Source organism: Mesoplodon mirus, assembly GCF_964341445.2.
Source record: "Mesoplodon mirus genome assembly, chromosome: 18".
Taxonomy (NCBI): domain Eukaryota; kingdom Metazoa; phylum Chordata; class Mammalia; order Artiodactyla; family Ziphiidae; genus Mesoplodon; species Mesoplodon mirus.
Window position 1 is genome coordinate 14269005 of NC_138994.1, and position 13811 is coordinate 14282815.

Sequence of the window (13811 nt, forward strand, 5' to 3'; positions counted from 1 at the left end):
CCTCTACCCTGACTTCCAGGCTGGCAGGCTGGGTGGAGGACGCCTCCCCGCCGTTCTGACAAGATTAGGAGCCTGATTATAATTAGTGTGCTCACATGCTTCACCTGCTTCTTTCATTTTCTGGCATCTTTCATCCTCCCCTCCCCTTTGTGGCCACCTTCAGGCCTCTGCATCTCTGCCCTTAACTCGCCCAGAACTTTGGGGCTCCTGCCAGGGGGCAAGGATTGCAGTGACTGGGGTCCAGGCCCAGGGCTGGCCTGCTGGTCCTGCACTAGCGTCCAGGGTGGCTCTGGGCCCACAGGCTCCCAGGGCAGGGGCTAAAATCACAATGCCACCCCTTCCTGACTCCCTCTGCCACCCAACCCCCAGGTTTGTATCTGAGGGTAAGACAGCCCCTCCCCCTTGGTGGTTCTCCCCAGGACAAGGTTCCAGCACCCAGGTGGGTGTGGGTTACCCTGTGTCAGTGGGGAACAGGCACACCTGTCTGTTGCTGTTCGGTTTCAGGCAAGGGTCTGTTTAGGACACAGGGCAGGACGCCAGTGGGACAGGCTAGCTGGGCTCAGGGCCTGAGACTTCTGGAAGTGTCAGGTCCAAACTGGATGTTGGTACCTGAGCTGGGCCAGCAGAGGCGGTGGAGGCAGGCAGGAAAGGGGCAGGGGTGAAGAGAAGTAGGGGCTCCTTACTAGGGGACCTTGACAAGGAAAGCAAGGCCAGGAGCTGCAAGGCCAGGCTGGTGGCAGAGGGCCTGGGGCCTGGTGCAGGCGGACTGCACCCCTCCTGGTCCCTCTCTTACAGCCCTCTCGGGGAGTCTTGGGAGCAGATTACCTCGGTGGTGGAGCACCCCATTTCCATCCACAAAAAGGACCTGGAAGAGCCACAGGGGAAAGTCACGGTCAGCTGAAGTGCCCCTTGCCCATCAGGTTGGGGTATCCCAGAGCAAGAGGAGGGGCCCAGCTCTTTAGGTCTGATCCCTCTTGAGGCAAAAGCACTTCTCCAGGAGGCTCATGGGATCTCTCCCTGCAATGGGGCGGGGCCTGTGGAGGGCCTTTCCTCCAGCCCAGTGAGATACCTGCCTGGGGCATGAGGTGGGGCTCCTTCTCCCGCAGCTGCTGCACCGCGTCCACCAGGAAGGGCACCTCTCGGAAGGCCAGGAAGCCTGACACGTAGGGGGCTGTCAGGCTCACCATGCGACAGTCCTCATACATCACCTGCCACCAGGCACCCAGGTCACTAGGCACGCGCGGCCCTGGCCACCTCCCCCGCACCCTCGCATGCCCTTGGCCCTTATCTGACAATCCCTGTCACTCCCTCTGTCTCCCAGGCCCACCCCCAAGTCGCCCCCTTCCCTGCCTCACTATCTGGAGACAGGTGATCCACCCTGCAGATGGGCAGTGGGGATTCAAATGGTGCCATTTCGAAGGTACTGGCCACACCTGGTCTGTATCAGGCCCTCCCTGATACAGGCCCTCCTCAGGCTGGCGTGGCCACACCCTGGAGTCTCCTGTAAATCAGTCTCCTTTGTAAATCAGACCTGTCGCCTCCCCACCCCACCCTGCTGCCAGGTTGTTTGGAGGCTCACAGAAAACAAAGCACAAGAAGCACCTGTGAATAGACACCATAGTGCCATATTAGAAGGGGCCTCGGGGAGAAAAGGCCAAGTCTTCACAGAGGATACAATAGCAAGAAGGGCAACTCTGGCTTTAAGAAAAGAGATTACAAATATTTCAGAAAAAGGACAGGCACGATCTCAGAGTGAGGCAGTTTGGAAGAGAATTGGGTCCCAAGGGATGGGAGAGTCCAAAAAGAAAAATTCTGAGGCTGCAAATAACCCCAGAGAGAGAAGAGGGGATACCCCTGGGGATGTTGTGCTAAAAGGCATGGCTCACGCTGGGAGGAGTGGGGGCCAGGAGTCTGAGGCAGACCTGCTGGGGACCACTCAGAATTTTCACACGCTCTGGCAGACTGTTCTTCAAACTGAAAAGTCCTAACACAGCATGGAAGAGGAGGCCCTGTTGGTACTTGATTAGCATGTAAGGACCCGCTCAGACCACAGGACGGCAGCCCTAAGGCCCTTAAACCCTGAGTTTTCATTACAGCCAGACCGCCGGAGGTGAGAACGTTTCCCACTAAGCACACATTCTCCAGAACCTTCAGATGTCCTGGATTGTTACTGACCATCCCACCCACCCCCCAATCTCTTGGTGATAGCTTTCAAAATCATACTTCCACCTCTCCCTTGAAGCTACGTCATAATGACATGTCCCTAAATGAAGGAATTACTCTAGTAGCATGGGGGAAGGGGCTCGTCCTTCCAACATTTTTATCAGTGACTCACAGGAAACTCATCAAACGGCCAATGACCTAGAGTGGGCAGGGTCCAACCGGATGACAGACCAGAGAATTCGATTCACAGTGAACCCGGCAGGCTGGAGTGCTGAACCCCATGCAACAGGATGACTTCACGGGGACATGCATGAAGTTCAAGTGTGGCCTGAGTTCCCACAGGATGATGGTGGCTGCTTACACTTGAATCGCTCTGCACAAGCTCCAGGAGCCAGAGATCCACAGGAGAGGAGATGAACCCCCTGTACCCCATGCCCACAGAGTAACTGGGAGACAAGCCAATTACAAGCAACGGTGTGCACCTACGGGCGGAAATAAACAGCCCAGACTCACAGAGCCAGCTCTGGGCCCCTCGCCAGAAAGGCAGGTGGGGAAGGGGCAAGGGCAGGGGGTGTGGTGGGGCCTAGTGGTGGGGAGCCTGATGGAATGAGACCTGGGGGGCAGCCCCAGCCTTATCAGGAAGATGCTGCTCTGGGGAGACACAGGTGAGCCCTGGGGGCTTGTGGAGAAGAGAGCGAGGCCAGAAGTGTAAGGTCCTTTGGAAATGAGAGTATCAAAGAATCAGAAGAGACACTGGCCGTCTTTGCTTCTGAAAAGGATGCCATTTATTGGCACAACTATACTTCACTATCCCTCATGATTTAAGAAACCCATTGAGGCACCCAAACCCCTGGCCCTTGAGTTTCCCGTTTAAATACTATTTTTTTTTAAGGCCACACCGTGTGGCATGCAGGATCTTCCCTGCAGTGGAAGTGCAGAGTCTTAGCCACTGGAATATCAGGGAAGTACCTAAGTACAACTTAGAGTGAACAGAGAACTACAAGAACTCAGAAGGCAATGATCAAACCTTGTGAGTTGATGAAATGCTGCCCCCAACCAGTTGTGCAGCAGAGGTAAGTTAACTAAATGGCAGACAGAGAGCACAACCTGGCAGAAATAAAAACAGAAACACAAAAAAACCTGACAAGACAGAAAACCCAGCATATGCATGACTGAAAAAGAGAAACAAAACTATGGAGCTGAAATAATAAATATAACTAATACTTAAAACCACAATCTAAGAAACGTTCCAAAAATAAAAGAAGATCTGACCCCACATATTGAAAGACCCAAGTGGGAACTTGGGGAAACTGACATGGAAGTCAACTCAAGATGTATCTTAGTGAAGATCCACCAGAAGGCAGACAGCAGAAGCAAGAAGAACTACAATCCTACAGACTGTGGAGTGAAAAACTGCATTCATAGAAAGATAGACAAAATGAAAAGGCAGAGGACAATGTACCAGATGAAGGAACAATATAAAACCCCAGAAAAACAACTAAATGAAGTGGAGATAGGCAACCTTCCAGAAAAAGAATTCATAATAATGATAGTGAAGATGATCCAGGACCTTGGAAAAAGAATGGAGGCAAAGATGGAGAAGATGCAAGAAATGTTTAACAAAGACCTAGAAGAATTAAAGAACAAACACCTAGAAGAATTAAAGAACAAACAGAGATGAACAATACAATAACTAAAATGAAAAATACACTAGAAGGAATCCATAGTAGAATAACTGAGGCAGAAGAACGGATAAGTGACCTGGAAGATGGAATGGTGGAATTCACTGCCATGGAACAGAATAAAGAAAAAACAATGCAAAGAAATGAAGACAGCCTGAGAAACCTCTGGGAAAACATTAAACACACCAACATTCACATTATAGGGGTCCCAGAAGGAGAAGAGAGAAAGGACCCAAGAAAATATTTGAAGAGATTATAGTTGAAAACTTCCCTAACTTGGGAAAGGAAATAGCCACCCAAGTCCAGGAAATGCAGAGTCCCAGGTAGGATAAACCCAAAGAGAAACACACTGAGACACACAGTCATCAAACTGACAAAAATTAAAGACAAAGAAAAATTACTGAAAGCAACAAGGGAAAAATGACAAATAACATACAAGGGAACTCCCATAAGGTTAACAGCTGGTTTCTCAGCAGAAACTCTACAAGCCAGAAGGGAGTGGCAAGATATATTTAAAGTGATGAAAGGGAAGAAGCTACAACTAAGATTACTCTACCTGGCAAGGATTTCATTCAGATTTGACAGAGAAATCAAAAGCTTTACAGACAAGCAAAAGCTAAGAGAATTCAGCACCACCAAACCAGCTCTACGACAAATGCTAAAGGAACTTCTCTAAGTGGGAAACACAAGAGAAAAGGACCTACAAAAACAAACCCAAAACAATTAAGAAAATGGTAATAGGAACATACTTATTGATAATTACCTTAAATGTGAATGGATTAAATGCTCCAACCAAAAGACACAGGCTCGCTGAATGGATACAAAAACAAGACCCAGGGCTTCCCTGGTGGCACAGTGGTTGAGAGTCCGCCTGCCGATGCAGGGGACATGGGTTCGTGCCCCGGTCCGGGAAGATCCCACATGCGGTGGAACGGCTGGGCCCGTGAGCCATGGCCGCTGAGCCTGCGCATCCGGAGCCTGTGCGCTCCACAACGGGAGAGGCCACAACAGTAAGAGGCCCGTGTACTGCAAAAAAAAAAAAAAAAAACACAAACCCAACAAACAAAAGTCCAGGACCTAATGGCTTCACAGGTGAATTCTACCAAACATTTAGAGAAGAGCTAACACCCATCCTTCTCAAACTCTTCCAAAAACTTGCAGAGGAAGGAACACTCCCAAATTCATTCTACGAGGCCACCATCACCCTGATACCAAAACCAGACAAAGATACTACAAAAAAAGAGAAAATTACAGGCCAATATCACTGATGAATATAGATGCAAAAATCCTCAACAAAATACTAGGAAACAGAATCCAACAACACATTAAAAGGATCATTCACTATGATCAAGTGGGATTTATCCCAGGGATGCAAGGATTCTTCAATATATGCAAATCAATCAATGTGATACACCATACTAACAAACTGAAGAATTAAAAACCGTATGATTGGACTTCCCTGGTGGCGCAGTGGATAAAGAATCTGCCTGCCAATGCAGGGGACACGGGTTCGATCCCTGGTCCGGGAAGATGCCACATGCCACGGAGCAACTAAGCCCATGTGCTGCAACTAAGGAGCCCACCTGCCACAACTATGAGCCAGTGCAACCAAATAAGTAAATAAATATTAAAACACCACCACCACCACCATATGATCATCTCAATAGGTGCAGAAAAAGCTTTTGACAAAATTCAACACCCATTTATGATAAAAACTCTCCAGAAGGTGGGCATACAGGAAACCTACCTCAACATAATAAAGGCCATATACGAGAAACCCACAGCAAACATCATTCTCAATGGTGAAAAACAAAGCATTTCCTCTAAGATCAGGAACAAGACAAGGATGTCCACTCTCACCACTATTATTCAACATAGTTTTGGAAGTCTAGCCGTGGCAATCAGAGAAGAAAAAGAAATAAAAGGGATACAAATAGGAAAAGAAGAAGTAAAACTGTCACTGTTTGCAGATGACATGATACTATACATATAGGTAAATCTAAAGATGCCACCAGAAAACTACTAGAGATAATCAAAGAATTTGGAAAAGGTGCAAGATACAAAATTAATGCACAGTAATCTCTTGCATTCCTATACACTAACAACAAAAGATGAGAAAGAGAAATTAAGGAAAATTAAGAAATTAAGGGGAGGCGGGGCCAGTGGTGGTGGTGGTGGGATGAATTGGGAGACTGGGATTGACATATATACACTAATATGTACAAAATAGATAACGAATAAGAACATGCTGTATAAAAAAATAAATAAATAAAAATTTTAAAAATGTATCTTAGTGGAAAAAAAAAGTAAACAGCAATATACTGGACCCCCCTCAAAAAAAAACTCCACAGTAATCATAATCTACTATCAACAGCAACTATAACATAACACATGTCGAAGTTTTACAGATCAGAGAAAAATACAAAACCAGCTTTAAGAGACATATGAGGACAACCGGGGAAATGTGTTATGGAATGGGATTCAGGTTGTGATGGAATAATGTATGTATATTTTAAGGTGATAATGACGCTGCCATTATGTAGGAAAATATCATTCTAGGACAGGTTTGCTGAGCTGTCACAACCTCTAGGAGGCACTCTTTTTTTTTTTTTTTTTTTTTGCAGTACGCGGGCCTCTCACTGTTGTGGCCTCTCCCGTTGCGGAGCACAGGCTCCGGACGCGCAGGCTCAGCGGCCATGGCTCACGGGGCCAGCCGCTCCGCGGCATGTGGGATCCTCCCGGACCGGGGCATGAACCTGCGTCCCCTGCATCGGCAGGCAGACTCTCAACCACTGCGCCACCAGGGAAGCCCAGGAGGCACTCTTGAATCTCAGTGCACACACACACAAAAGACCACAAAATCAGTTGAATCTTAAGCAGAGGGTACACCAGTGTTCAATGTATTATTCTTTCAACTTTTCAGTATGTGCACACATTTTCAAGTTAAAAATCTGGGAGAAGGGATGAAATGAGAGAGTAGCATTGACATATATACATCACCAAATGTAAAATAGCTAGCTAGTGGGAAGCAGCAGCATCGTACAGGGAGATCAGCTTGGTGCTTTGTGACCACCTAGAGCGGTGGGATAGGGAGGGTGGGAGGGAGGGAAACGCCAAGAGGGAGGGGATATGGGTATATGTGCATACATATAGCAGATTCACTTTGTTATACAGCAGAAACTAACACAACATTATAAAGCACTTATACTCCAATAAAGATGTTAAAAAAAAATTCTTGGAGAAGGAAAAATCAGTTGTATAGTTAGCGTGTGGGCACGATCTAGTCAGTAATCTCTGTGAAGATATGCAAGTTTCAACCTAAGCTGGCATTAGGTTGTGCATTAGGCCCACCAAACGGTTGAACCAAAAGGCTGAACTGCACTTGAGGTACTCGATTCAGTTCTGGGTGCTGGATGTAAAAATGGGCCCTGCTGCAGAAGACCTAAATAGACATTTCTCCACAGAAGATATACAGACTGCCAACAAACACATGAAAGGATGCTCAAAATCTTTAATCATTAGAGAAATGCAAATCAAAACTACGATGAGATATCATCTCACACCAGTCAGAATGGCCATCATCAAAAAATCTAGAAACAATAAATGCTGGAGAGGGTGTGGAGAAAAGGGAACACTCTTGCACTGCTGGTGGGAATGTGAATTGGTACAGCCACTATGGAGAACGGTATGGAGGTTCCTTAAAAAACTACAAATAGAACTACCATATGACCCAGCAATCCCACTACTGGGCATATACCCTGAGAAAACCATAATTCACAAAGAGTCATGTACCAAAATGTTCATAGCAGCCCTATTTACAATAGCCCGGAGATGGAAACAACCTAAGTGTCCGTCATCAGATGAATGGATAAAGAAGATGTGGCACATATATACAATGGAATATTACTCAGCCATAAAAAGAAATGAAATTGAGCTATTTGTAATGAGGTGGATGGACCTAGAGTCTGTCATACAGAGTGAAGTAAGTCAGAAAGAGGAAGACAAATACTGTATGCTGACACATATATATGGAATTTAAGAAAAAAAAATGTCATGAAGAACATAGGGGTAAGACAGGAATAAAGACACAGACCTACTAGAGAATGGACTTGAGGATATGGGGAGGGGGAAGGGTAAGCTGTGACAAAGCAAAAGAGAGGCATGGACATATATACACTACCAAATGTAAGGTAGATAGCTAGTGGGAAGCAGCCGCATAGCACAGGGAGATCAGCTCGGTGCTTTGTGACCGCCTGGAGGGGTGGGATAGGGAGGGTGGGAGGGAGACGCAAGAGGGAGGGGATATGGGAACATATGTATATGTATAACTGATTCATTTTGTTATAAAGCAGAAACTAACACACCATTGTTAAGCAATTATACTCCAATAAAGATGAAAAAAAAAAAAGGGCCCTGCTCACTGAGGGCAGGCTAGAGGGCCAGCAGCAAGTGAAGGGGCTGGAAATCACCTCAGTGAGACTCAGGAGAACACAGGACTGTCTTCAAATAGCAGGGTAGGAAAGGTTTGCCCTGTGCTCTGATCTTAAGGCAGAAGTCACAAACAACTAAATTTCAGCTCCATGTGGAAAAGAACATACGAACCAGGCTTCCATCTATGGAACGGGCTCTGGTGTGAGGCCACAATTTGTCAGGGACGGTGAGGAAAGGATTCCTGGCTGTGCGAAAGGGAGACCAGTGATTCACAGCCTGGCTTTGCTTTGGAATCACAGGAAGGATTGTTTAAAAAGGTAAATATCAGTAAAGGGAGGGGGGCCCTGGAATCTTTTTTTTAAAACAACTTTATTGAGATATAATTTACTACCATAAAATTACCTGGAGTATAATTCAACGCTTTCTGGTATTTACAGAGTTGTGCAACCATTACCATAATCCAATTTTAGAACATTTTCACCATGCCTAGGTAACTCTTATACCCATCAGCAGTCACCCTCCATCCCACTCCCTAGCCCTTGGCAACCACAAAGCTACTTTGTGTCTCTATGGATTTGCCTATGGAATCCATATTTCTAAATGCACTTCCAGGTGACTCTCATTGCATAGATCCATGGTTGGGCATTTGGGAATCAATGGACCAGACTATTCCAAGATCATTCCCTAGTCAAAGCTTCCATAGCACAGGATGATAAGTGCTGACTACATCCAAGTAGCAAGCACTTTGCTCAGTGCTGGGGCTCCAAAAGAAATACAGTATAACCCTGCCCTTCAGAACCTACAGATGGTGGGAAAACCAGAATATACCAATAACCTTGCTTTGAGGTAAGGGCAACTATTCAAAACTATTATTGCAATGAGGGGAGGAAGGCTACTGCAAAAGGAGAGTGCTCTGTTAACAGGCTGTAAGATCTGCGAGTACCTCCTAAACTGGTAACTTTAATACAGTGTGAGAAGTACTGTAATAGCACATGCATAAGAAACAGGCCTAGGACAGAGACAAGGGGGTGGTTAATTCTGCAGGTACAGGAAGGTATAGAGCAATGGGAACAAGTGAACTGGGTCTTGAGAATTGAGAAGTCATCCTCAGAATTAACAGTGCCTTAGCATTTAATTTTTGAGGGCTTACCACACGCCCATTACGCTAACTGCTTTCCATGCATGATCTCAATTATTCCTCACCAAACTCTGAGTCAGGTATCAATATATTTCTGCTGAATTTTGACTAAAGGATCTTCCAAGTAAAGCACAAAGATGCTGAGGCAGGAAGGTAGTAGCTTTGGGAGCAGGCAGAGGAGCAGGGAGGGGGAAATGCTGAAGCTGCAGAGCAGAGGTTTCCTCGTCAAGCTCTTCTTTAGCCAAGGCTTCCTGAGCTGTTGACTCCAAAGGAATTGTGGGCACGCTGTTCATTCATTCACGTATCTATTCGATCGTCTTCTATGTGTCAGGCATTGAACTAGGTGCAGAGGCTACAACCGGTGGGCAAGACAGCATGGTTCCTACCATTGTGGAGTTTACATTCTGGTAGGGGAGACACACAGGCCAATTCCATCCCAGTGTGATAAAGAGGAATGAGAGGGTGCTGAGAGCAACTCCTGGTCTTGCAGGACGAAGGGGGGCTTACTGGAGGACCTAAGAGATGAGGAGGAGTTAGCCAGGAAAAACATTCCAGGAGAGGAAACATCACTGCTAAGGTCAGGCAGGCAGATACAGCAAGGCGTGTTTGAGGAAGCCAAAGGCCTCTGGAGTGGGGAGTGGGTGAGGAGCGGGTGGTAGCCAGAGGTGAGCCTACAGGGAGTTATGTTAAGCAGGGGTCAGATCACGAAAAATGCCTCGTCCGTGAGTGTTACTTTTATTTACCATGAGATCACAGGATAGGCACTTAAGTGTCTTAAGTGAACTAGGTGGTGACCTGCTCACATTTGGTTTTTAGAAAAACTGCTCTGATGGCAGCATGCAGAAGGGACCCAGGAAAGATTCTGCCTGTCACCTATAGGAGAGGTGACGGTGGCACAGCCAGGGAAGGGACAGCAGCGATGCAGAGAGGTGCATAGATAAGACTCCAGTGATTTTAGGGGGGGAGAAAAAATGGAGTTCGTGTGTGACCTGCTGTGAGGGGTCTGGGAAGACAGAGATTTCCAGCTTGGGCAACTTGAGGGTGTGTTGCTGTGGGTCCCTGACATGGGGAGCCCAAGATAACGGCCAAACTTGGAGATCATGAGTTTATCTGGACGTAAGTCACAGAATGACTTCAGTTTTTGTCCCCTATCCTCTTTTTTTCAAAGGCTTCCCAATTCATTAATGAACTCCCACGAAAGGAGAAGCGGGGTTCTACCCTAACACTGTTCCCTGTCCAGAGCCCCACCTCTCACTAATGCACCCCGGAGCCCAGCAGAGCGGCCCCTGGCCAGCGTCCCCCCGGGGTTACCTCGAGCTCAGGGTAGCTGAGCACCACCAGAGAGGCGCAGGCGCTGACACTGTCGCCCTTCACAAAGGACACGTCCACGCCCCCGACCCTCTGCAGGCCCGAAAAAGCGGGGTCCCGTTGCCACGCCTCCGTGTCCCGGCCCACGACAAGTGTCTTCAACAGGGCTTGCTCCCTGAGGGCAGAAACAAGTCCAGCGGGCAGCCCAGCCCAGATCCCCCCACCCCGCGGTCCGGCTGCGGCCGCCCACACGCGGAGCGTCCAGGCCCGGGGCTCGGGGCTCTACCCGGGGACCCTCCCGGTCTCACCCCCTCCCTTCCCTAGGACCCAGACGCGTCGCCGGAAGCTACAGCTCCCGAACGCCCTTTCGCCCGCACGCCGGAAACGGTCGCAAGCCCCCGCGGCCCCAAGCCGGGGACTACGAGGTCGGAGGTCTGCGGGGAACCTCGTCGCTCCAGTCCCCGGATCTTACGCGTCCTCTGGCCCCATTACCGTTTCCAGAGCGACAGTGTTTCCTCCGGCGGCCTCCCTGCCGCCTTTCGGGCCATGACGCGGGCCTGAGCGCCCCTTCCGGTGGCGTCACTTCCGGAGCGCCGCGCGGAGGCGCCAGACCGCATCGTTGCCATGGCGGCGCTCGGTGGGGGACCGGGACGTCGCCGCCTCGTGGCCTGAGGGCCTGCTGGAGACCAGCGGCTCGGGAGTAGCGGCCTATGACCTCAGAGTCAGCCTTTCCCCGCAGCCGTGGGGGAAGGAGAGTTGTCCCCGTCCAGGGCCCCTGACGGGATCTGAAAGTTACACTGACAAACAGACCTGCAGGAGAAAAGCACGTGTACACATTTTACTGAATTTCTACACGTACATGGGACCTTTCACCGGAGAGTGGAGACCTGAAGAAGTGACCAGAGCGGGAAGCTTTATACCTTTTGGATAAAGAAACAATGAATTTGTGAAGAATTGTTAAGGCAGAGGGGTTTGGGCTGTGGGTAGTAAATGGTGAAACCGGATGGAGGTTTGCTCACCTTCTTGGCCTTAAACGCCCTGTCTCTGGTGATGAGAATGTCTCTCTCCCTCCTGGTACAGGGAGGGGACCTTTCACGTGGGAGATTTGGAGTGCAAAATGGGAGAAGCAGAAGTGATCTTGCTGCTTCTGCCGTTTTCTCGAATTTCCCCGGCTTAAGATCAATACGCCAATGTGCCATATTTTGGGGTAGTGTGTCCTGAACGCCATCACCAAGCATCTGCCGCTTACATGACACCTTGACCTCCTTTTCAGTGACTCTTTTTGAGGACAGGACACAGTCCTTAGTGGGGCCAGACTCGTAAATTTGACCCGGTGGATCTTGGTGAGCAGACTTACTACGGACAACCTGTGGAACATTGACTGACCCCTGATCTTCAATTGAATGAATAGTAATTCCATTCTCTTTGTGCCAGGTGTTGTGTGAGATGCTGGGGTTACAGCTTCCTCCTGGTGGAACTGCAATTGTGTTAAGTGCTGGAGTGAAAATAATATGGGAGCATTTCAAGGTCTGAGGTAGCAAAGAGGTTGGTGTATTTGATGTACTGAAAGGCAGACAGCTAGGCTGAAGTGTAGCAATTTAACCCGTGGTTTATATTCTACTAGGGGAATTAATGGAAGTATACGGATAAGTCATCTAGTCTGAATATAGACCTCAAGAGGAAAATACAGGATTGGAGTCTGAGGTTCAGGAAAAGCTTCATATGGCATTTGACCACTGGCAGCAAATGGGAGAGCCAAGGTATACTCTGAGGTCCATCTGGGCTATACTGTGTGTCAGCCTTGTTGTGTTACAGAGCAGTCAGGACACAGAGGCATTTCGATTTAGTAATCAGGAGTCATTCACTCCACAGGAGTCACTCCATCTCCACTGGCTGCCGAGGAAGGAGCAGTGCTCTGGGTTGACGTTCTGATGTGCTTCAGGGTAGAGGCGTGGTGATGGGGAAGGAATGCTGGGGAATGTGTAACACTCCAAGTGGGTCTAGGTGTGAAGGAAGGGGAGCAGGGTTGAAGGCAGGCCTTTATAGGATATGCAGTCGCAGGGGTGGCTTCCATGTGCTCCAGCTGGGCCCTTTCCCCTCCAGTTTCTCTCTGCTCTTGCCCCAGATGGCTTCCCGAAATAATCCCAGCTCCTCAGAAGGAAGCACAGTCCTGCTGTCCCCAGAATACACTTCAGTCTGATGAGGTTTCAATCTTGTCAGCATTTGCTTTCTTGGGAGAAGGCACTTTCCTGGTGTTTTTCCAGTTGGAAATGAGATTCATAATGTTTGAGCACGGGATTAATTAGTGAAGAGAGGGATTAGAAAGAGCAGGAAGCAATAAAAATGCTAATCATGGTTGGATGGATTGTTATTCAGCTCAAGGCCTCAGGCTTTCTTCTACCTTCTCATTTAGTGTCTCTCTAGACTCAGCTGATAACAGCGACCCTACACTTGGCACGAACATATGAAGTCAGAGATGTAGCAGTGCCCTTGCACGGGGCTGGACATGGGTAGCTTTACCTATTGAGCAAAGCCCTTTCTTCACAGTGATTGTTTATCACTAAAAGTTTGTTTCCGGGTTGGAATTGCCTGAACCTAGGAGTGACTGAAATAGCTCATGACGTCTCTCAGTTAACACGTGACGAAATCCTGCAGCCACTGATGAAAGGTAAATAATTTACACACATAGTAAGGTCTTAGAAAGAAGGAGACAGTGATCAGCTGTGAAGATTTTCAGATTAAGTCATCACCAACCTAGTGAATGTTTCTTCCTGGGCTGAAAGCAGACAGAACTGTGGAGCAGGAAAAATCCAGAATATGAATGGAAACGAGAATGAGTAGGCAGGGCTAGAGGGGAAGGTCAGGGTCAGTGAGGAGCTACTGAGGAAGGGAGAGTAGGTGGACTTGACACAGGCTGTGGGGAAGAAGACACGGGGCGGGGGGCACGTCTCCTTTGTGAACCAGCGCCTCTTCTCCTTGCTGCGGTTCCAGACCATGGGGTTCTCTCCTGGAGGAACCTCTTCACTTTAGAAGAGGAAAATGCAGTTTTCCCCTAAAGCAGTGTTTTGCTATTGGAACGAAAGTGGGTT

At 48.3% G+C, this 13811-nt stretch overlaps 1 protein-coding gene across 18 annotated transcripts in view; it reads right to left on the bottom strand.

Moving 5' to 3' along the window:
• ENDOV (endonuclease V) overlaps positions 1-11315 on the bottom strand; it is a 101295-nt gene extending 89980 nt beyond the window's left edge. For 17 of the 18 annotated variants that reach the window (XM_082603989.1, XM_082603979.1, XM_082603985.1 and 14 more), the window contains exons 1-4: positions 11215-11315; positions 10726-10897; positions 1074-1208; positions 826-865 (exon numbers count right to left, since the gene is read on the bottom strand). In XM_082603989.1, coding sequence (XP_082460115.1) covers positions 826-865; positions 1074-1208; positions 10726-10897; positions 11215-11270 — 403 coding nt within the window. In that variant the 5' untranslated portion in view covers positions 11271-11315. The remainder of the gene's footprint in view (positions 1-825; positions 866-1073; positions 1209-10725; positions 10898-11214) is intronic. The other variant, XM_082603984.1, reaches the window with a different exon arrangement.
• Positions 11316-13811: the final 2496 nt, after the last annotated feature.